Here is a 22,697-nt window from a genome sequence, read left to right as displayed (position 1 = left end):
AGGATCGGCTGGTGCGCGTCGATCTCTCGGGGATGATGCACTGCCTGCGCGCGTAGCTGCGGAGTACCCAGGCGACGGCGGGATCGGGGAGTATCGTCACCGCAGCTAGTATTCAGGGCCTCAGGGGGTTTGGACTCAGTGCGGCGTACGCGGCGACGAAGCACGGGGTGATCGGGTTGACGAAGAGCGCGGTGGGACCGAGAATCAGAGTGAATGCGGTGGCTCCGTGAGTTGTGATTGCCGGTGCTTTTGACGCGATGCTGATTGAGCTGCAGAGGAGCGATCCAGACGCCGCTGATGGACCAGGCGGTTGAAATCCAGGGAGCGCCGGTCACGTCGCCGGCGGTGATGAAGAGAAATGGGACGCCGGATGAGGTGGCCCAGTCAGTGCTGTTTCTGTTGAGCGATGCATCATCGTATGTCACAGGCACAGTTCTGAGTGTGGATGGATACAGAGCCAAGATAGATGGACGTAACTGCGTTAGAATTGGGTATTCGCTAAATGTGACATGGAACTCGAAACGCCGATCCTGTTTTCGCCGCTGTATATCACAAATGCTCTATGAAAACCGATGTAGAAACGAAGATCAATCGGAAAGATGAAGTTCCATCACTTGTACAACCATAGGAATGCCCCGGTGACTAGGAGCAGAAACAGAAAGATGAGCCTCGATCCGGTAAATCGCGTGGTCAGCAGCAGCAAGGCCAAGCAGCACATACACAGGACAGCAAGGAAGGTGAGCGAGTAATTGGGACGGACGATCGATCCGCGGCTTTTGCATGCCCTAATCAGGTGAGTTAAACGATCAGGTCACTGCGAGGGGCACATACTCTGCTACCGGCCACCCATCCTTATACTTGATACAGCTATATCCGAGACGTGCTTGCTGAGATAGAAGTTAGGGACATCCGGCTCATTCAGTACAACAAGTGCTTACCCCGTCTCCGAGTCCGATGGAGGCATTAACTGCAGCCAATTAGCTGGGTGTCATTGGCGACTGCAGGTAGGCGCCACTCACGATAATGATAATACATGACATCGGGGTCGCTCGAGTTGCTGGTCATCACGCCGATCCCCCCAGGCGCATAGACAACCCCGTGGTTGGACCCGTAGACCACCGTGCCACCGCCATCGGTAAGGCGGTGTTCGTCCTTGTCTACAAATGGGCCTCGCACGTTCTTGGATCTTCCGACCCTGATGCTGTATCTATGAACAGGACAAAGTCAGTATACATAGCTAATCGCCTCAGGTAGCGAAACCTACTCCTGTCCAATCTTAGGGAAGCCCTTGGAGAAATGGCAGCATTTCCCATGACTAAACCAGAGATAGTAATATGGTTCCCGGTAACTCATGAACGACCCTTCCTGTGGTTTCACCCTTCGGTTCGGCAGAAAGGCTAAGTTTTTCGCGTCAGGGCGCCTGGGGTGTTCAACCGACAACAGATCATCGCTCAATGGCACTTGGAAGATACCGTGCCAGAAACTGCCGTACAGCAAATAAGGCTTCCCGGTTTCCTGGTCGGTGATGAAAGACGCGTCAATGGCGTTGGAGACCGTATACGGGTAGATGTGGGACTGTGGCCCCTCTTCGGTGTTGATCAGAGCGCCGTGATCCGTCCAGGAGCCATCGTCAATGGAGTCCGAAGAAGCGACGCCGATGGCGCTGTTGCGGCTGCCGTGTTTGCTGATGGTATAGAAGCAATAGAAGCGCCCGTTGCGCTCAATGGTGGTCGGGGCCCACGGACGAGTACGATTCTGTTTCTGGATGACACTGGGCCCGTCGAAGACCGTCCCTATTCGCTTCCAGGGTCCCCGGAGGCTGTCCGATTTGAAGATGGGCAGGTGCACGCCTCCTTTGAACATGTAGTAATTGTCATTGTACTGCAGAATGCTGGGGTCGTGCGTCGCAATGTTGCCTTGGTTTGGCAGCGGGTAGTCTTTTGTTTGCGAGAAGACTTTCAGGGGGTCCGACACATGGATGTCCGCGGGGACTGCAGTCACCCAGCACAGCAGCGACGCCAGCCAGAGCCATTGGAGACTGAATTGGAGCATTGACGCTGTTCGCCAGGGACATGGAGCGTCTCAATGGTATTCTTTAGCGACGTAGGTCGAGGAAAGATGGTGTCGAGATGGAAGCGTATATAGGGGAGGTGGATTGGAGAAGGGAAGCCATCGGTCGTCGCAAACAGGTGGAGTGGAACAGCAGGACGTGGCGAGATAAATCGATCGGTCTGAAGGAGTGCGAGACATGTGTTAGCCAGGCGTCTATTGATAGGATGAGTAGAGCAGGGAAGACACCATTGATAGGGGCTACATCAACATGACGAGCTGTTAATCATGGACGATGGACGATGGACGATTGACACTTCCCGTCCCTGAAGGTTGTTGCCTGGAACGAGGCAGTTCAGCCAAAGCAACGCTGATTGGCAGAAGGTGGTCCAGACCCGATGGATGGCCCCACTCGGCACGGGGTTGTCTTATCGCAGCCAATGGGACTGCAGTGACGTCAACACGCAGCCAGACAGCTTGCATTTGGCGGAATTAACCTCGGATGTATGGAGGATAAACTAAAGAGGCAGAGAGCATCGGATGGAAGCGGACTGGGAGGACAAGACTGGGTGATGGACAGGGGGATCGTCCATCCCTGGCACAGGGGAAAGTCAATTCGCAGTAAAGACGCGTTGGCAAACCCAATTTCCTATTGATTGGCGGACCCGGATTGTAGGCCCATGTCAACCCCAAAGCTAAACACTTGGTGATAATCAAACACTCCACTCCATTAACTACCTCGAATAACAAACACCGAATCCTCGATCAACTCGACAGTAAGAATACATCACGGCCATGACACCCTAGTAATAACACCCAAAAATCCAACCACAGAAACAGTCACCAGATCTAGTTCTTGTAGCTGTCCAGGAGCTCGTCAAACGCCCCGTTGATGCGCTCGTTGGAGGGCGCGAACTTCCGGTACTCGGAATCGGGCATTCTCTGCATGTCGCTGGCCAAGCCCCGTCGTTCCTCGTCAAGGTCACCCAGCATCTGGCTGGCCTCGCGGCCGATTCCGGCCTTCTTGAATTCAGGCGCCTATGCAACCAAGTCAGTCCCATCGTCTCATCGTATGCAGGTCGTCTTGTCATCAGCAATCAACGCACCTTCTCGGTTCCCAGACGGGCCGTTTCCACAATGGAGGGCTCCAGCTGCTCCCACGCCTCGCGCGCCTCCCGGGCATCCTGCTCGCCGAAGGGCTCGTCGCCCTCCACGTGCTGGCGGGCCTCGCGGGTGAGCTTGGTCGTTCGATCCAACGCTGTGGCAACGGGCACGGCCTGGATCATTCCGCCGTGGTAGTTCTTCAGCGCGCCGTTGAGCGTGTCCACCTGGCTCGAGAGGTCGTTGATGTCCGAGAGGGTTTGCTTGGCGCTGCGGGCGGCCAGAGCGCAGGCCGCCAGGGCGAGGAAGGAGGTCACTTTGGTCACGAGCATTGTGGGTAGATGAATGGGTGAAGTTCGATTAGGAGTTTGGTTGGGTAGGAACAAGGACGCAGGAATCAGATCAGAGATGGATTGTGAGGAGTGAACTGGCCAGGTCGGTTTCTTCCTCGTTATATATACACAGGACGGGCTGAAGGGGGGATCGCATTCCAATAGGCTCCAGGGCTTTGTTTGGAGGGAATGCCGTCTTCCCAGACGCACATTCCATCATCCGACGATCGCCGCAATCATAGAGCACTGGGCATGACAAGCCAGGGGAAATCATTTCCTGAACGCAGAAACCAGGCATCGGACCATTCTTTTTCCTGTGACGGGAGATCCAGGGATACCAAGGGCGGCGTATGTGAGCCGAGTGTTGTATAGGATCCCCATGCCTATCATTCCCGAGCCATTCCCGACCCCTGGCACCCCAGGCAGCGGAATTCAGGGTGATTTGAGAATCGAGGTCAACACAAGCTCACGAAAAACCCCACCAAGTCTTGATCACTCAAATGTGATTCCCGTCAAATCGGTCCAGTCAAATGCGTCCAGGAACGGGTCCATGTCCCCAGATGGCTGGCAACGCAAAGAGTTAGAGCCGTCAAGACAACCTTCTAGGATGAACTCACCAGCATACTGAATTCGGCCGTCGGTTGGAACATATTGAAGTCAGGGACGAACGATGGCCCCATACCAGGATTTGCATTTAAGCTTGGAACCTTGCAGAGAAAAAATTTTTTAGTCCATTGGTTGCGCCCGCAGGGAATTGACCGACTTACTTGGTTAGTCTTGAAACTTCCCATTCCCCAATCGCCCAAATGGGCGCAGTTGGCATGGCGCGTAAAGAGCGTCTGCGCGAAAAAGATCACTCTTTCCACAACTTCCTGCTTGTACATATTCGCCTGCCCCGGCCAAAGAGTCGCTTTGACCAATGCCACAATCGTGGACATGAAGAAATATTCCTTGGCGCCTTTGACCACCAGCAGGAGGCGTGCTTCTAGGCAGATTAAGATCGTTTCTACCAACGAAATAAGGGACTCCGGCATTCCAGGGAGCATACGAGCGAGAGAGGTGCCGCAAGAGGAAGAGGCTATTGAGCTAGTTAGCGTGATTCAAGCCAAAAAGTTGTTCCAACGATGCACTCACACTGTTCTTCGTTACCGGCGTGAAGAAGTTGACAAATCGAGCAGTAGGCTTGCATGGTCCAATCACCTATATTGCAGAGGGATAGCTGCCTCGACGTTTCGTATAACCGTCGCTGGGTGACCAGGATCATGGTGGCTACTTCGAGGCGACTGCGGGCAGAGGGAGCAAAAAGTGGTTCCCGTTGCGCCTCGATGGCAAACGGGGTGTGAATCGACAACAGACTCTGCCCGATCTTGGTTTCTAGCAGAGCTTTGATCAAGGTGATTTTGTGCTGGGTCTGAACGTCCTCAACGCCGGATGTAGACCAGAACGGAATGTTCGAGAGATTTCGGCTCAGCTCCCAGTCCATGCGGAGTATCTCATCGTAGCGGCAGCTGATCCGGGGCGAATGCATCAATTCACAAGCCCTGAGCCTCAGCGGGAGCGACTGCGTCAGCACCGACTGGAAGGATGAATCTGTCAATTCGTCCAAGGGCCTCCCCGGCGGAAGTTCGGTACTGGCCTCGTGGATCTCATTATCGTTGATGTTCAAGGCCGGTACTGTGTCGTAGTCGGGTTCTTGGATGGAAGGCGGCATTCCCCGCTCCAAGGATATCTGGAGATCCAGCTCCACGATGGTTGTCCAGATCCTCCGGCGCATCTCTTTATTGAACACCGAAATCTTGGTGTACCGACTCGGGTCGCGATGATACCCCGCCAACATGGCCTGCTTGGCCAGGGTTCCCGTGGCCAGCCAAGCTTTACTACGTTTCATGCCGTGGATATTCTGTGCGATAATCAGGAGAATATAGAGACGCAGCGTGGTTATCTCCGGTCTCTTGATATGCGCGTTCTCGATCCATTTTTCGGCATGGAGAACCCATTCGATGGCGGTGTAACAGACTAGCGTCGATTCATTCTTCGCTTGAAGTGAATCAAAGTCGGCCAGATTCCACGCGCAGGCCAGCACTAGAAGCAGCTGGACAACAAAATGCGGCGAAATTAGGTCCGGGTTCTCCTTCTGAGCCCAGAACTCATCCAGTTCTTTGAGAAAGGAGGGGACATGAAGAATCCGGTGGGTGGACTCGATGTAGGTCAGATACAGAACCACCAGCTCGTCCACCACCCACCGCGAGGGCAGCATGTTGGTTAAAGAAGTGGTGTCCGGCATCGGAATGGGTGTATTGAGGGGCTTTCTCTTCCACAGACCTCTCGCCACGCGGGACAGATCTGGTCGCAGCGCCGAAAGCTGAGGACTAGCCACTCGGATCTCTTCCGCAAACGATTTGATGTCAGGAAACTGCTCGCCCGGTCAGTATGTGCACAACAACATTCGTACAAACAAAGGGAAGACAAGCTACCTGTGCGATGAGATTGGCGAAAATCCCCGAGCCATTGAAGCGCGTCTTCGTTTCCTTCCCCCTCATCATGATCCGAGGCATCAGGTCCAGCTGCTGCGACGGCGAAGGAGGACTGTCATTATCATCGAGAGGGCGGGAGGGAAGCGCGCGACGACTGTCGTCGGAGTGTCGAGGACGCTGCAACACCTCGGTGTTCACATAAGGTTCTTGGTTCACCGCCGCCTTGGGGGCGCCCAGGACGGTTTCCAAGAAGCGGTCTCGCTTCTCCTCGCCGGGTTTCCTGGTCATTGAGTTCGGGAAAGGCCGAGAGGGCAGCGAGCTTATCCCCGAGTCCGGGGTAGGGTGGGCAGCGCTTGTCCGATCGATTCGGGGCAGTTGAGCCATGGCTGTGGAACCTCGGTCGGAGAACGCGGGCGATGCCACCGTATTGGGTTGCTGCCAAAGGAAGCCATCTTCATAGGTGCAGCTGGAGGGCGACTTTCCCTTCTGACACCGGCCGCAGATGGGATACTCGCGATCGCAGCGGAGCTTCCGGCTGCGACACTGCGTACAGGCCATGGTTCGGCGGCGTCTCTTCCGCACGCGCGGTTCGGATTGGGGCTCCGGATCAGGAGCCCCGATATGCTGCTGAACATCGGTCATGATGGCCGCGGAGGAATTGGGAGGAGTAGAAGGGAAAGGGGCGGATCTGAGGGACTTGGACGGCGCATCCCGGTCATGGTGCTGTTTCCCTCGTTTTTCTTTTCCTTTTTTTCGGTGGGAGTCCACCAGAGCGATCATCCGTGGAGCACCGCCATGAGAACTAGAGAGAACTGGGTTAAGCATGTCAATTGGAGGCATTACTCCGTGGCTTACGTATGTGGCCCCACGGGCGTCATCACCGCATGGGGAAATTCACGCCGCCCGAGTCTCCCTTGTCGGTCGCATCGGAGATACGAGAGATTATCGATCAGTCGTGGATCAGTCAATCATATTAATATGCCTCCCTTTCTGATTGTATTTCCCTCCTGCTCAAGGCTGCCACAATTCCATGCTGTCAGTCTGAGACATCCTCTAGGACTGGTTTCTCCGATTTCTGATATCCCCGATATATTGCCGCCGGGAGTTACCCACATGCCTTCAGAGTACTATGACTATGAGGTACTGCAGAGTATGTGGTTGGCGTATGGAGCAGTAATGCATAGTAATATCAATAATAGTAAATAAAAGCACCTGCATCCGACCTATAACCAACTATAGAATATAGCTAGTAATATATATGCATGACTCACGCTGATTCGACGAATCCTTCGGAGCTCGGTCTCGGTATATTCGGCGGTGCCCGAAATCTCCGGTCTCTCGTTCAACAAAGAGTATATCAGCTATTGCCTGTCGCTATTCGAGTGGCCATGTTTCCTGATATATCCTTCCTCTTGATAACCTCTGATTACATAGATTAATCCCCAGCCACATAGATTCCTCCCCCATCACCATGCTCCGCTCCCTCCTATCGCTGAGTGGCATCCAACGCAACAACTATCTCTTTCCTACGGTGGACCCGGCCCAGGATGGCGCAGACTGCAAGAAAGACTGCGCCGATTGCACAGCCCAGTTCCCCCCGAAGGTCAAAATTGAATCGTTGACGCCTCTCTACGGCCATCTGAAACCGCTGAACACCCACGTTCTGGTAGCGACCGGCAAGTCCGACTGGAAGCAGCATGTCGAGGAAGAACGAGGCAGCCTGATGGAAGCGTTTGATCGCGCCTCTATAAAATCCAAGCATGGGGTATGCTCTTGTTCTTGCCCTCCCTCCGCACCCAGCTAACGAGAATGTCCAGAGAATCATGGTCTCCGCATCGAATCTCCAGGAACCAGAGCACGACGCAGACTCCGACACCCAGACCCCACAAGGAAGCACAGTCTTGCTCCTACCGTCCTTCACATTCGTCGACTCGGTGCAAAGCGACGATGTCAAAGAGCTGGTAGACTGCTTCATCGACGTGCCCCAATCCAGCGCCGATGGAAAACCAGCCAATTCTCGACTCTCATATCGACCCTGCCAATACGACTACGTGGTGCTGCTCTGCTCGCACAAGCGACGAGACGCGCGCTGTGGCATCACGGCGCCGCTGATCAAGCGAGAACTCGAACGCCATCTGCGCCCCCTGGGTTTATACCGCGACGCGGACGACGAACGGCCGGGCGGTGTGGGCATTTTCTTCGTGTCGCATGTCGGTGGGCATAAGTTCTCGGCGAATGTTTTGATCTACCGCAAGAAGGAAGAGCAATTGATCTGGCTGGCAAGAATTAAGCCCGAGCATTGCGAGGGCGTGGTCAAATATACCCTGCTACAGGGGAAGGTGGTGCATCCCGAATCGCAGCTGCGAGGGGGATTTGATAAACAGCGGGGGTTGACGAGTTGGTGATGGCATTTTTATTGCATTGAGCGGGTTCAAAGACAAGACATATGTATAATAAACTAAAACTAATCAAGATAGACCAATAACGAAGGATATGACATTTAAGTTATTCACTGATGATGGTACCTGGTCATGTGAGACCGGAACACGCTACGTCACCCGCGCCCCAACTCGCGTTAATGGATTTTCGCGTGCGCGACGGAGGGGCGTCTTGGACCATTGGATGACTTCCTCCTTACATCTAGTTTAGCACCTGCACTTTCTACGCAGTATTCCTTCTCTCTCATAGTTGCTTTCACTTCCCCATTTCACTCCCCAACATGCAATAATGGCCGACCTCAACACTTCGGAAATCGTGGCGCTCTCGGGCAACCTACGCGCCGAATTGAAAGAATGGGAGAGAGCCTTTGCCGCCGCCAATGAAGGTCGAAAGGCGGAACGAAATGATATCAAGCAGGTTCCGGAAATAGGTACGTATGCAATTGATTCTTCTGCATTGCTTCATTTTTTTTTTTTTTTTTTTTTTTTTTTTCCTTCCCTTGTGGTTGCCATTGACTAACCCCTTTCCTTGCTGCAGCCGCCAAATACAAGGAATATTCCCGACTAAAGTCCCTCGAAAAATCCTCCAAATACGAGAAGAAACACCGGTCCAACCATCCCCAGGCCGAAGAACAACGTCCCAAGAAGCGCAAGCATGCGTCGCCCACAGGTCCCGGAAATGACCACCACACGACCCCCCGCAAGACGACCAAAGGACTATTCGAGACGCCCTCCAAGTCGCGCAAAGACAACGCGCATTCATCCCACGACCTGTATGATTCACCATCGGTGTTTCGCAAGCTGTTCAGCCCGTCGACGCACATGCATCCCTCGCCATTGAAGGCAGCCATCGGTCCCACGCCCCAGAGAGACGGAAAGGCGCTCGGTCTGTTTGATCTCCTGTCGGAATCCGGGGGCAGCACGGCGACGCCGTCGGCAACGAGAATTGCAAGCGTTCGGGGAGAGGCTGCGCAGACGCCGTCGAAGCGGAGGACCATGGATACGATTGCCGAGGAGGATGAAGAGGAAGAGGATGGCCCGAGAGGGGAACGGACGCCGGCGTCGTCGGGCAAGAAGTACATGCTGTCCAACCTCTTCGCGACCCCGACTACGCTGCGCTATGCTGCTATGGTGGAGAATGAGAATGACGCCGTGCATGCGGACGGCGAGAAACAGCACCAGGCCGGGGAAAATGCACCGCCTGCGGAGTCGGAGACGCCATCCTTCCTGCGACGGTCGAACCCTGCGCGATACGGCCTTTCCAACTCCACCGGGAATGCTGGGGGGTTGAGTCCGATGGCCGTGCGGAAGCCGCCGCAATTCGTGGGCAAAGGTCTGTCGGCTATCGTGCGAGGACTGCGGGATATGGAGGATGAGCGGATGCAGGACGATTTGGACGTGCTGAATGAGATAGAAGCCGAACAAGCGGCTGCGGCGAACGTCGAAGTCACCGATAGCCAAGTGCCAGACAATCCCAACGGGCGGACATACAAGAAGAAGGGTCAGAAGCGAACAACGCGCAGAGTGAACATGAAACCGGTCATCGCGAAGCCAACGGTTCAAGCCCAAATTCACTCGCCAGAGCCACCCGAGGAAAGTGATGATGACCATGAAGAGCACGAGGAGCCCGCCGCTGTGCCGGAAACACAGCGGCCCAACATCGCCGGAGACGACGATGAATTCGACTACGATGGCTTCGACGACATCGGCTCGCTTCACACAATGTCGGACCCCGATCTTGACTCGGATCCTGAATATGGGGAAAAGTCTAAGCCAGCGACAAAGGGCAAGAGCTTTTCAGAGAAGATGAAGGAGGCCATTGGGGAACCCGATCCTCAACCACGAGACCCTCAGGAGAAGGCACCGCCTAAGGCCAAGGCATCCGAGCCCAAGAAGCCGCGCGAGAGGAAGGTCAATCCGCAAGCGCATGCCAACTATCGATCCTTGAAGATTCGAAGCAGGGGCAGCAAAGGCCGAGGCGCAGGTCGTTTTGGCAGACGCCGATGATGATACACCCGGCTTCCAGGCATTTTATGAGCAACGATCCGAGAGCATTATTTTTAATAGATACCATTCCCGTCGTATAGGCGGCGCCAGTGTATATACATAATTCCAGAGCATATCATACAATCCATAAGGTCATGAGCCGAAAAAAGACAATGCACAATCTTTAATCAGGAATGTATCGATCTCGCGCATGCTGTATCCGCCGTGCCTGCGCCAAGGCGTCCTGAGGTCTGCCCTCAGATTGCCATCCTCGTGGATAGTGAGGCTTGGATACTCTTCCGCGGAACCCACGATCGTGACCGCGACCGCGACCGCGACCTCGACCTCGGTGCACCGGAGTCGATGTCCGATCGGAAGCCATAGAATCTCGACGAGCGGTAGTACTAGCACCAGCTCTCGGGGTTTCGTCATACTGAACATTGCGATCCCAGTCTTCGAGGGAAGTAAAAGGACTCCGAAGCCAGGCCTGCAGCTCATGCAGAAAGAGACGCGCATTATCCCTCCCAAGGAAGTCCCGCAAAAGTTCCTCTGCCTGGCCCGCACTGCCTTTGATGTCCACCGTGCGCAGAATAGCAATGACATACTCGAGGAGAAACTCAGCGTTTTTTCCGCGACGATTCTCTAGCCTCTGATGTCCAGGACGAGTCATCCGCCCGCGATTTGGCGTCTCTGTCTCCGTTTCCGGATTCAGGAAGGCAAAGACCCTAAGCTCGCGCCTGATCCACTTGCGGGCGCGCGACACCAATCCCTCGTCGCGATTGAACATATCGGGGGTGAATTCACGATATTGCGAGACGCGATTCGACCCGACTCGGAGGGAATATAACTGGTGGCGATAGACATTCTGTCGGCGGAGAAGAGGGTCGTCGGGTGCCTGCAGCCGTGGGCTTGGAGGGCGTCGCTGCCGGCGAGAGCCGCCAAACGCAGATGCTCGTGGGTGGGGGGCTGTAGTGAATGACGAGGCACCACTCGTAGTACCGGCAGCAGCCTGTGGAGGAAGAGGAGGAAGCCGGTAAACCTTCGGACTTTCACGGTTGTTGAGATCGTATCTCACCGATTCGACGTCACTTTTGCCTATACCGCGGAAGTTAAAACCCCCACGAAGGGAAATCGATTTCATTTAAAGGACATCCTGCGACATACATAGAGGGCAACTGCGTCGCTGCTCCAGCCAGCTCACCAGGCACAGGAAATCGAAGTTTGCATGTTGACAGGGCACGGCGACAGCGCATTCTGAGACGGGCTCCAAACAGATGACGCATGGATTAGCCACCTCGTCACGCTCCTGCTGCCCTCCTACCTCCTGCAGAGTCCGTTGCAGAATTTCCTGTTGAATGTCGACATCGTCCGACATCAGACCGACATCCGAGAGCGCGCGCGAGAAGAGAGCCTTGCAGGACCTTTGATGGGAGACCGGATCAGGGCCATCAGGCACGTCGGAGTGTTGGCGGAGGAAGTCACGTTGTGGTCGGCGATGGCGAAAATTCCGCGGCGAAACCGCCGCTTGCTCAACCCGACGCCCGCCAGCAAGCGACGAAATCATCATCAGAAGAAGAATCCTGCTCCAAGAAATGCACTAACAGACGCAGCGTTTGGTCGCCAGTCCCATGGTTTGCAGAAAATGAGATCTGCCAAAGCTGTCGTGGCAGAGAACGCGTCTCGCCAGGATCTTGCCTCTATGTCGCGCGGACACGCCAATGGGGCGATGGCCCAGGACCATCACCGGTCACCCTCACGCACTCTTACAGGTCTACGACGATGGTCGATCATCAATAGGAGCCTGCCAGGTGAGTCTGGCCCATGTTATTGGCGCCGTATGCGGTGGATGTGGCCTCGCTAACCTGGTTTCCTTTCGCTCTCCCTCAGCCGTATCGCAGGTAAAAGCGATCCACGTCTACGATTTCGACAACACATGTAAGGAAGAATAATTCCTGGAGACAAAATCTAGGCGCATGGGAATTAATATATCGTCCAGTGTTTTCAAGCCCTCTCCCAAACCCCCAAATATGGAATGGCCCGACCATCGGGTTCCTGCAAGCCTACGAGAGCTTTGCAAACGGAGGATGGTGGCACGACCCGAACCTCCTTGCCGCCACGGGGGATGGCATCGAAAAGGAAGAACCTCGCGGATGGGAAGGATGGTGGAACGAGCAGATTGTGCGACTCGGGTCCGCTCCCTCGATGCTGGAATATTGACTGATTTGTCGCAGGTGCAATTGGTCAAGCTCAGTATGGAGCAGAAGGACGCCCTCACGGTGCTCCTGACCGGCCGGAGTGAGAGCGGCTTTTCTGACCTTGTCAGACGCATTGTGGACAGTCGGAAACTGGAGTTTGACCTGATTTGTCTCAAGCCCGAAGTTGGCCCGAACAATGCGCGGTTCTCCACGACCATGGAGTTCAAGCAATCGTTCCTTGAAGATCTCGTTCTCACATATGAGCAGGCCGACGAGATTCGCATCTACGAGGATCGGGTGAAGCAGTGAGTGCGACCGCCCCTGTCCCTTGTGAAGTGCCTCTAACCTTGCCGACCAGCGTCAAAATGTTCCGAGATTACTTTGAGCAGCAGAACCGGAGATTCCAGGCCCTGTCCGCCCCCTACCCCCGAAGACCCATCAGCGCGGAGGTGATTCAAGTAGCGGAAGGGTCGTTGTATCTTTCACCGGTCCTTGAAACCGCCGAAGTGCAGCGTATGATCAACTCCCACAACCTTTCCATTCGCAGCCCGTCCCTCAACGGAACCAAGTCGCCGTACGGTCGGCTCCGCATCAAGCGGACGATCTTCTACACTGGTTATTTGATATCGAATACGGACTCTGCTCGTCTGATCAGTCAGATCCTGACGCCCATGCTGCCCTCGGGGCTTGCTGATTCCAATGACTTGAAGTACATGGCTAACAGTATACTAATCACGCCGCGGCCCGCGCCTCGGTCGATCCTGGAGAAGGTAGGCGGCATCGGCAAGAAGCTGAGCTGGCAGATCACCGGCACTGCAGTCTTCGAGAACCGGGTCTGGGCCGCGCGGCTGACCCCCGTTCCGGCGACCGAGAAGTACTACACCGAGAACCCGTCGCCCATCGTGGTGCTGGCGGTGCGCAAAGGGGCGCGACCGATAGATGCTGGCAAGATCCAGAACTGGCAGCCCGTGTCCGCCGACAAGGCCGTGACGCTGGAGACGGTCGTCGGGGAGAAAGTAGTCCTGCGCGTGGAAGAGGAGAACCCCAACAAGGGCGAGTGGGAAAGCCAGTTCTTGAACAAAAATAACAAGCGGCGTCATCGGCAGGATCACGATGATTATGCTCATGCCCATCACAACCCGCATGACGAGCAACCCCATGGCAGGGCGCATCCCTACAATCGTCACGGGGCCCATGGTCGACACCATGACGACGGACCTCGTCGCGGCTCCCACCGTGGCCGTGGCCGTGGCTCTGGTGCGCGAGGACGAGGACATGCCAATCGAGGCGGTGCTCGAGGGCGTGGGCGTGGGCGCGACGCTGGGCCTCCCAACTATAAGTCGTTAGACGACTATGGCGGGCACGAAGGCAGCTTTGAAGACAAGCCCGGTCCTGGTCCCGGTGGCCCAGTGATGAATTATTGATTGAGACTTTGAAGCAAATAACGCATGCGTCTTTACTATCTTCCAGCGGATTCTCGATGCAAGAATTTCAGCTATTTGGCGGACTGTTCCGTATCTTTTTTCTTTCCGATACATATCCCTTATCCTTTACTTTTGCGCAGTCCATGGATCGGTTATCATGGCAGGTAACCCGACGATGCCTTTTTCATAGAATCTGGTTGGATTCCACCTTAGTCTAGGTCAGATAATACCAATTCTTTTTTTTTTTCTCCCTTGGATTCAATAATTGTAGAGTTCGAGTATTTTCATGCAGCCATCTTCCCAATTATTGATTTGATTTGGCCCAGCAATGTGATCTGTCCGATGCAAATGGCCCGTAAAGCGTCCCAAGTGTGTAGACTCCGGAAGGCTCCGTCTGAGAAGGACAACAGGAGAACCCACAATTAATTTCAGAATCAATTGGTGGAAAGCGACCGAGGAAGATATTTATAACCCGGTGGATCCAACTGATATTTCTACTGAGACATCGGACATTACGGAGTAGTAGAGGGACTCTCTATCATTTGGATTCACTAACGTAGTGACAGGAGTACGGAGTAAAATCGATATATCATGAACAGGAAAAGATCCGCCCAAGACATGCAGTGATCGATGAACCTGAATATCCTTTCCCCAAACATGCCTAGAGAGGCCCCTCCAAGCATTGATCGGCCCGGGATGAAGTTGGGGTCCGGCCGTTGATCAACTTGATTGATCCACCGCGTTCTTCCATGCTCTTGCCATGCTCCTGCCCCCAACTCCAAGCGAACTCTCCTTGCATCTACCGTGTTCCCAACGCCCTATCCATCCATCATGCTGGATGAATGCATCGCTGACCTCAGCGACTGCCGAGGCTGGCATCCAAGACATCGTCGCCCCCAAGGGTCCGGACTATTGGTGTTAGCGTCGGACTACCGCATCAGTTGGCCTTGTGCCCCCCGCTTTTTTCCTCTTGATTATTGCAATTTGCTGGAAGCATTCGGAGGGCGATGCGACCTTATAATTAAAGGCCTGCTGGCCTCGGGTCTCGTGCTCTCCTTTTTGGACGCCCTTCTCGTCGCACTTGCCACCGTCATCGCCATGTCTTGAGAACTCTGTCCAAAAGTCTCATCTTTTTACGAAATCAACAGAGGCGCACCACAGGGTCGCCATGCGCGCAAATCGTTCGTGAAGATCTGGGCTTGCAGGCACAAACACGAACCATGAAGTATTCCGTCCTCCTCGCTCTGGTGCCCCTGGTGCTGGGGTCCAATTCCCACGTCCACCAGTCGCCCATTGGCAATCACTACGTGCCGGTGGTCAACGAAAAGACGTCGCTCACGCTGCTCTACCAAAACAATCTCAATGCGTCGGACGATTCCAACCATGTCGGGGCCATTCTGCTGGATCGCATGCACCAGTATGATATCCGCGAGGCGTGTCAGGAGATCGGGGAGACAATGATCTCCAACCAAACACTCGAAGACCATAAAGACGACTTCAAGCACCTGTTCTCGTACCTCGTTCACTCGGGCAGAGCAAATTCAACCAACAGCTATTACATTCGCAATGGCCTTCTCTCGGTAACGCGAGACTCCGACCAGTTCCAGGTCCTGCCCTACCCGGGTCGCGACTTCAAACTTCCAGTCTTATGCACCCAGAGTGCTTCGACAAACTCGCTCAGTGCGCCGGCCGACAGAAAGCATGCGACTCAGTCCGGAGAACTGCGGATCGTATCGGAGGGAAACTCGTATATTGGGTTCCGGGACCAGAAATCGTTTCGCTTCTTAGGAATCCCCTATGCCGATCTGCCGGAGCGATTCGCCTATTCGACCCTTTATTCTCCCAAATCGAAAACTATCCACGCGACAAAATACGGCGCAAGTTGCGCCCAGGCGAGAGGGGGCAGCGAGGACTGTCTCTTTTTGAACGTTCAAACCCCGTACATTCCCAGAAAAAACTCCAAGGAGGGCTTGAAGCCCGTTTTATTCTGGATTCATGGCGGCGACTTCACCGATGGGTCTGGTGCCGACAGTGTGACCGACGGCGGCAATTTGGCTTCGCGCGAGGATATCGTGGTGGTGACGTTCAACTATCGACTCTCCACTTTGGGTTTCCTGGCTGTCCCGGGGACAGACCTCCAAGGCAACTACGGCTTGAGCGACCAAATCCTCGCTCTCGAGGTGATTGAGACTATGTTTGGCCCCTGTTTGAAGATCTTCAATACTGACAATGAGTAGTGGACGGCTAAAAACATTGCCCAGTTCGGTGGTGACCCTAACCGCATCACGATCGTCGGTGAATTTGCTGGTGCCGCGTCCGTGAGAGCATTGTTGGACTCGAATCCTGCGTCGGGGAAGTTTCACGGCGCCATTGCCATGTCGAATCTCGGTGGTGGCATTGGGCTGGGCCATGAAAGCGACTTTTCAACGCCGTACAGCTCATATATGACAATCGAGGAATCGTACAATGCCACGGGAAAGCAGGTGCTTGTGGAAGCAGGTTGCACTACTGGCACCCCCGAGCAACAAGTCGCATGCTTGAGAAGGGCTCCAGCATCGACCCTTGTTGGGCTGGACAGTGTTTCACGACATATCGTTCAGGATGGTCATTATGTTAACTCGAGAGAGCTCAATCTCCTCCGAGTGAGTGGGAAACACCCTAGTATCCCTGTTATGCTTGGGAATACTGCCAACGACGGTGCTTCGTTCTGTCAATATCCGCCTGCCACGATCAAAACTCCGCTGGAAGGGATCCAAATAGCCTTGGGAATTGACGAAATCCATGCTCGAAAAATCATGGACTCCGGTCTGTTCCCTTACCAAGATACAGGCAACATGACACTGGATTCCTTTAATGTAGCTCAACGCGTCGCTACAGACCTTCGGGTCCGCTGTGTCAACCAGGCCACTGCCTTCGCGGGAGCCACATCCGGGCGGTTCAAGCCTTCCTATTACTATCAGATGGAAAGGACTGTGGCTGGTCGGGATCCTAATCGTCTCGGAGGCCCGCAGGCCACGGCCGATTATCCTCACGGAGATCCCGAACTGCCTTACTTCCGACTCCATGGCTCCGATCTCCCTTGGGTTTTCGGCAACTTGGAGACCATTCGGGATCGCTTGGATCTCCGCTCAGTGGAGCTCGTGTCGGCGTATTTTGCCGAATTTATTCGGTCGGGTCAGCCAAATCCTTCGAACGATTATCTTCAGGCGCGTGGATACTCCGGGGCGCTGGAGGCTATCAACCATTTGGATCGATGGGAAGAGGTCTCACATTTGGAGGGACCCATGCAACGCTTGGACTTTCCCAGTGCTCGAACCACTTTCCAGGACATGGAGCAATGTGAATTCTTAGGGTATCCGATGACACACTACTTCCGTTGGTCTTGATTGAGGTCAAGTGGGTCCACTATTTACAAGCCACAAGGTGGAAAAATGGCTATCTTTGAGACAATCTGCACCACTATCGAGAACTGAAGAAGCAGTGACATAGTATCACATGCTCGGCCTGACGATTTGGCTCGGGTGTATCGGTCATGCGAAGTCGATCCCGGAATGGAGAGTCGCGGATAGATTTTGTCCATACCGAAGCATCCGCCAGTACAGCAGGCTCCGCGGCAAAACCGGGCCTCATGGCGGTAACAGCATTTTTACTTGGCCTTTATGCTGCGACGGTCATCTTTATCCAAGATTCAGAGTATATTCTTGACAACAGGTGTTTGATTAGGGTTTGGACAGAGGATATACTCAAGTCGTGACGTCAACCCGGGCCCAAGGACACAAGGACAAGCGGCATTTATGGAGTATAAACATTTCGGTACTTCAGAGCAGAGAATGCTCCCCTACTTTATCTCTCTCTCTTTTCTAGCCATAGAGTTTGACCGCCAATCTATGATTGGGGACTCATAAACAATGCAATAAATCATTCGATTGGACCGCTTTCAGCATCGAGAATATAATTGACGCTTATACCCTGGCCCTCCAACGGACCCTTTTAAATCAACCAGCAATCAAACTCTCAGACGAGAAGCAGGGATCATGGAGACCATTCGAGATTCTGCCTTTGGCAAGTTGGTGCGCATTTTCAGCGGCGGACGATGGCTACGATATCCCGAAGAGACCGACCCCTGTGTCTGGACCGAATATCTGAAAACCGAACCCAAGCTTGAGCGGGAGCCAACGGAAACGGGCTCGGACGAAGAGCCGGACTGTTTCGGCTTGTATAATGTGATGTCTCAGGCCTCGAGATGCTCACGTCGCTTGACTTCAGCTCACACCCTCCAAGGCGACGGCATGAAAAGGGGAACGCCGATTGTGATTGACTGGTCTGGACCGGATGATAGCGAGGTATGATCTGCCCGTGTAGTGCGTTGAATCTCATCTTATGGTCTTGCAGAATCCGCAGAATTGGAGCACCGAAAAGAAGGTCTTTGTGAGCGGCCTCATTTGGCTACTCACCTTCGCGGTCTATATAGGCTCTGCCATTTACACGCCCGGGATCACCGGGGTCACTGAGCAGTTCGGTGTGAGCCGAGTAGCTGCGACTCTGGGTCTGACCCTCTTTGTGGCGGGTTATGGTCTTGGTATGATCATCAGCAGGATTCGCCCATGGGGTGGTCTAGAGAGTTGAAGAATGCTGACAATGATCAGGTCCTATGGTCTGGTCACCTTTATCAGAACTCCCTACCGTGGGCCGCAGCCCTACCTACGTGCTCACTACCCTCGTTTTCGTCTTCTTCCAGTTTGCGGTCATCTACGCGAAGAACTTCGGCATGCTTTTAGCTTTCCGCTTCCTGACGGGCTTCATCGGCTCGCCTGCCCTTGCCACTGGGGCGGCATCACTAGGCGATATATGGGATCCCCAAGCCCGCGATTATATGATTGGGATCTGGGGCTGTTTCGCCATATCGGCTCCTGTCCTGGGTCCTCTGGTCGGCGGGTTCGCCGCCCCAGTAAAAGGATGGACGTGGACTATCTGGCAACTTCTGTGGATCTCAGGGCTGACTCTGGTCCTTCTTTTCTTCTTTCTCCCCGAAACCTACGCTCCGAATATCTTGTGGCGGCGCGCACGGCGTGTCCGCAGAGTCACTGGCAACTCGGATTATATGTGTGAAGCCGAGATCGAACTCATGTCGGTAAAGCCGAAGGTATGCTTTCATGGAAAAAGTCTTCTGCTATTTGATCAGGTCGAAGGAAATAAACTAACCTTGGTAGGATGTGATATTCGAAGCCCTCGTCCGACCCTTCGAGCTCTGCTTCCTCGAGCCAATCGTCTTCGTCATGAACCTCTACATCTCGCTCATCTACGGCATCCTCTACATATGGTTCGAAGCCTACCCCATCGTCTTCAGCGAGATCCACGGCTTCAACGAGGGTGAAACCGGACTCGCCTTCCTCGGAATCCTCGTCTCGACCTGCTGCTTCACCATCCCCGGGTACTTCTTCTGGAAATGGAAATACCAGTCCCGCCACTTCGACGCGGACTGGAACATCGCGCCGGAGAAACAGCTGCCCCCCGCGTGCGTCGGCGCCTTTGCGCTCCCCATCTCCCTCTTCTGGTTCGGCTGGACCGGCAACTTCGCCTCCGTGCATTGGATCGTCCCCATCGTCGGCTCCATGTTCTTCGCCGTCGGCGCCGTCCTCATCTTCAACGGCATCTTCTGCTACCAGGCCCACGCGTACCCGAGATACGCGGCCTCCGTGCTCGCGGGGAACGACTTCATGCGTTCCTCCTTCGGCGCCGGGTTTCCTCTCTTTGCGACGGCCATGTTTCACAATTTGGGTGTCGGTTGGGCGTGCACCCTGCTCGGATGCCTGGCGGTGCTGTTTGTGCCGTATCCGTTTATTCTCCTCCGGTATGGCAGGAGGATTAGGATGGCGAGTAAGTATGCTCGACATGATATATAGGACTGCGCTTTGCAAGCATGTGGTATAGATATATATGTATGGCGATACTATACAGGTGAGAATCGACTAGGCCTCAATGCTACAACCACGAAGACACTAAGAAAGAAGAAGTAGAAAAATTACCTTAATATGACTGTAGTTCCTATTTCGGCCTCTAGACCATCTAACAGGCCAAAAGGTTGACAGGCTTGGAGATTCTGTTATTTCTAAGTTCTTTAAGCCATCTGCAGCTTATTACTTGGTCGGAATATATTACCATGACTGCTATAATTAATCAGAATATCAGACCTGAACAGATTTTATGGAAAAGGTCAAGATATATACATAACGCCTTCCGTCATTGCCCATAAATGATTGCACTCAAACTCCAAAATATTGGATTCTCTTTACCAAGTTTTGTTGGAAAGAAGTTTTGCGGAGCCTTTGTTTTGGATCAACACGGATGAAGAATCTTTTATAGGGGTTGGAGATAGAAAGGTTCATTTGAGATGTGTGCAAGGCCAGCTTGCAGAGGTGGTTCTAACAAAGCAAGAAGCCTTGGGCGTTCCTCAGGTCTCCTAGACACCCCAGAAGTCCTCATTCAATCTCATATTCAACTGGTCTTGCATACAGATAGAAATAGTACATAGTAACTAAGCAGATATGAATGTAGCATCATGATGCCTTTCCATAATACCAGTATGTACTGCGGACATGCTTTATTTGCAAAGAGAGGCTGCGGTAGGATCTGTAGGATCCTTAGAGTTACGACGATCTGGTCCGCAATTTGCGGATGAGCCTATGAGGATCCCAATCAGCTCCACGTTCCGCACTAGTGTAGATTGCGGTAGGTAGTAATATTATCTCGTCAATTAAGATACAATTCCATTTCAGTCCGAATGCACAAGGTCACCTACTAGCCCAAAAGTATATGAAGCAAGTTTATGCTACTGCGGCTGTACGGATGTGCCGCAGTCTGTCTTTACTTGGGTTGAAGGAATCAACAGAGATGACTACTAAAGATAAGTTAGCTGTCAAGGACTATAGAAGCGGATAGTAAGTTGCCTCTGAGGTGTTCATCTCCTGAGCTGAGACCAACAACGCCATGGAACTGATCCATTGGATCCTCAGTGCTTAGAAAGTGCTTGGCAGCGGCTTAGACTGTTGTATATCTCCCTGCCCAAGTGTCGCGCCCACTGCCTGTTAGTCCGTAAGCGCTGTCTATTTTTTTCTTTGTTTCCACGGTATGTGAGGTATTCGTCGATACTACTCAACGTGACCCGGACGACCAGAATTTGGTGAGCGTTATTATTAGTATCAAGCACCTATTCCCTAGCATCGTAAACTACCTGACCTTTCAAAGTAAATATTGTTTGTCTGAGAAATGTGCGAAGTGCCTCATCCTCAATCCAGCGTAGAATTCAACCAGAGGCCCTGGAATTCGAGGTTAATCCGCAGCAATACAGTACCTTGATCTCAATGTAGTCCGTATCAACGATCCCAGGTACTTTGTCCCAGTGGGTGCTCTCATATAGGCTACTAAGCGCTGTTCAGGTTGCTGAAGAATAAAGCCAAAAGCGACACTAAGTAAAGTAAATCATTTTGTTTTCGGTATATGGTTGGATATTCATTCATTGTTGCAACCCTTCTTCTTATCATTGTGTTTGCTGTTCCTGTTCTTTCTGTTTCTTCCTTGCTTTCGCCTCAGCATCCGCCTGCTTCCACGAACCCTCGTAGTGGTGTGTCACGAGGGCATAGCCTTGGTCTGTCGGATATCCATTTTGAGATGCAGCAAACGAAACGGCTGGCATGATAAGAACATCCCCAATCAGTTTCGGGTGTTTGATTCCTGAGAAGTCGCGGTCATCGACGGTCCGGCCTAACAACTGGCCTAGGCTTTCTAAGATCGCAATCGTCATGATCTTAGGTCCGGTCACATTGACAACGTCCTTCAGCATCTCCAGCTTGATACCCGAGACAGCGACGCCATTAGCCTGGGCGACCTCTTTTAGTTTGCTGATAACGGAGTCAACAATTATTTGGAGATTACGCGAGGACGGTTGCGCTGCGAACACCCAGTTACAGAACTGGGATGCAACCTCTGTCCCCGGTCCCCGGTATGCAAAGTCAAATTCCAACCCAACAACCATATCAATATTGCGAGTCTTATATTCCGACGGCACCCAGTGACTGTTTGGTTTCTTTGATGTGACGTCCAGATCACTCCAATAGCCGCCCTCCGCGAGCACTATCAAGTAACGAAGAAGGTCTGCGCGCAAGATCGGGATCGGGATTGCTTGGTAGACCTCGACAATATCCGGTCGAGTTTCTTGGAAATGAATGCGAACGAATTCCTCCCCAGAGCGATCGGTCAGTAGCTCTTGGCGACAAGAGGGATTTGTCTTTGTCCAGCTGTTGATCCACCCGCGTTGCTGTTCCGACACATTCTCGTCTTTGGCAGAATGCCACACTTTGTCTGGGATTCTCCAAATTGCGGTATTGGAATCAACTGAAAGGTTCTTCAGCCCACTGGGCGAGAGACTTTGTTGTGGATTTGAAACATCGCTGGTCGGAGTCGTCCCTGAAGAGGTCCTCGGACGAGGGACAACCAACTGCATTGGATTCCAATACACATAGAATAGAAAGGAGATTACGGAAGAACTGATGAGAGCGACAACCAAGCGCACAGAGCGCGAAGACTTGAGGTTGGATACTGATATCATGAGCGGCGAGCAGTCGGGTAATAGTGAGAGGGAAACAAGTTAAGATACAGCCAGATGAAAGAGACAAGGAATTCCCGTTGCCTTCATGGGAAG

The 22,697-nt window shown here is 53.4% G+C and overlaps 11 protein-coding genes across 11 annotated transcripts; 7 read left to right on the top strand and 4 right to left on the bottom strand.

Moving 5' to 3' along the window:
- The first annotated feature begins 149 nt into the window (after positions 1-149).
- On the top strand, positions 150-704 carry P170DRAFT_112156 (uncharacterized protein). The gene has a single exon (XM_024842321.1). It carries the CDS (start codon positions 298-300, stop codon positions 601-603), a length of 306 nt encoding a protein of 101 aa, XP_024708079.1. The 5' UTR covers positions 150-297; the 3' UTR covers positions 604-704.
- A 102-nt stretch (positions 705-806) lies between these two features.
- On the bottom strand, positions 807-2,052 carry P170DRAFT_423604 (endo 1,5-alpha-arabinase; the record flags this gene model as incomplete). Its single annotated transcript, XM_024847514.1, has 4 exons — positions 807-887; positions 939-967; positions 1,020-1,207; positions 1,265-2,052. 4 exons carry the CDS (start codon positions 2,050-2,052, stop codon positions 807-809), a joined length of 1,086 nt encoding a protein of 361 aa, XP_024708078.1.
- A 1,922-nt stretch (positions 2,053-3,974) lies between these two features.
- On the bottom strand, positions 3,975-6,598 carry P170DRAFT_351909 (putative C6 transcription factor; the record flags this gene model as incomplete). Its single annotated transcript, XM_024843897.1, has 5 exons — positions 3,975-4,046; positions 4,100-4,189; positions 4,250-4,560; positions 4,617-5,898; positions 5,957-6,598. 5 exons carry the CDS (start codon positions 6,596-6,598, stop codon positions 3,975-3,977), a joined length of 2,397 nt encoding a protein of 798 aa, XP_024708077.1.
- Positions 6,599-7,328: 730 nt separating this feature from the next.
- P170DRAFT_434489 (sucrase/ferredoxin-like domain-containing protein) lies at positions 7,329-8,451 on the top strand. Its single transcript, XM_024848728.1, has one exon. The coding sequence runs from the start codon at positions 7,717-7,719 to the stop codon at positions 8,359-8,361; it is 645 nt and encodes a 214-aa protein (XP_024708076.1). The 5' UTR covers positions 7,329-7,716; the 3' UTR covers positions 8,362-8,451.
- A 232-nt stretch (positions 8,452-8,683) lies between these two features.
- Positions 8,684-10,401, top strand: sld2 (the record flags this gene model as incomplete). Its single annotated transcript, XM_024843959.1, has 2 exons — positions 8,684-8,825; positions 8,933-10,401. The coding sequence occupies 2 exons, from the start codon at positions 8,684-8,686 to the stop codon at positions 10,399-10,401; spliced, it is 1,611 nt and encodes a 536-aa protein (XP_024708075.1).
- Positions 10,402-10,564: 163 nt separating this feature from the next.
- On the bottom strand, positions 10,565-11,755 carry P170DRAFT_348768 (RING finger domain protein; the record flags this gene model as incomplete). The annotated part of the gene is made up of 2 exons (XM_024843697.1): positions 10,565-11,475; positions 11,545-11,755. 2 exons carry the CDS (start codon positions 11,753-11,755, stop codon positions 10,565-10,567), a joined length of 1,122 nt encoding a protein of 373 aa, XP_024708074.1.
- Positions 11,582-14,250, top strand: P170DRAFT_434488 (rRNA 2'-O-methyltransferase fibrillarin-like protein). The gene is made up of 5 exons (XM_024848727.1): positions 11,582-12,188; positions 12,268-12,315; positions 12,377-12,558; positions 12,612-12,880; positions 12,934-14,250. The coding sequence occupies exons 1-5, from the start codon at positions 11,876-11,878 to the stop codon at positions 13,997-13,999; spliced, it is 1,878 nt and encodes a 625-aa protein (XP_024708073.1). The 5' UTR covers positions 11,582-11,875; the 3' UTR covers positions 14,000-14,250.
- A 280-nt stretch (positions 14,251-14,530) lies between these two features.
- Positions 14,531-15,130, top strand: P170DRAFT_434487 (uncharacterized protein). Its single transcript, XM_024848726.1, has one exon. The coding sequence runs from the start codon at positions 14,831-14,833 to the stop codon at positions 15,104-15,106; it is 276 nt and encodes a 91-aa protein (XP_024708072.1). The 5' UTR covers positions 14,531-14,830; the 3' UTR covers positions 15,107-15,130.
- An 89-nt stretch (positions 15,131-15,219) lies between these two features.
- P170DRAFT_350653 (putative carboxylesterase) lies at positions 15,220-17,385 on the top strand (the record flags this gene model as incomplete). The annotated part of the gene is made up of 2 exons (XM_024843817.1): positions 15,220-16,179; positions 16,237-17,385. The coding sequence occupies 2 exons, from the start codon at positions 15,220-15,222 to the stop codon at positions 17,383-17,385; spliced, it is 2,109 nt and encodes a 702-aa protein (XP_024708071.1).
- Positions 17,386-18,015: 630 nt separating this feature from the next.
- Positions 18,016-19,982, top strand: P170DRAFT_378873 (MFS transporter). The gene is made up of 4 exons (XM_024845466.1): positions 18,016-18,342; positions 18,392-18,578; positions 18,646-19,142; positions 19,210-19,982. Exons 1-4 carry the CDS (start codon positions 18,034-18,036, stop codon positions 19,900-19,902), a joined length of 1,686 nt encoding a protein of 561 aa, XP_024708070.1. The 5' UTR covers positions 18,016-18,033; the 3' UTR covers positions 19,903-19,982.
- Positions 19,983-21,536: 1,554 nt separating this feature from the next.
- P170DRAFT_349180 (glycosyltransferase family 32 protein) lies at positions 21,537-22,499 on the bottom strand (the record flags this gene model as incomplete). Its single annotated transcript, XM_024843725.1, has 1 exon — positions 21,537-22,499. One exon carries the CDS (start codon positions 22,497-22,499, stop codon positions 21,537-21,539), a length of 963 nt encoding a protein of 320 aa, XP_024708069.1.
- Positions 22,500-22,697: the final 198 nt, after the last annotated feature.

The sequence above is a fragment of the Aspergillus steynii genome (genome assembly GCF_002849105.1).
Source record: "Aspergillus steynii IBT 23096 chromosome Unknown P170scaffold_2, whole genome shotgun sequence".
In the NCBI taxonomy this organism is placed as follows: domain Eukaryota; kingdom Fungi; phylum Ascomycota; class Eurotiomycetes; order Eurotiales; family Aspergillaceae; genus Aspergillus; species Aspergillus steynii.
The sequence above is the reverse complement of the archived record's forward strand: the minus strand, read 5'-3'. Positions and strand labels throughout refer to the sequence as shown.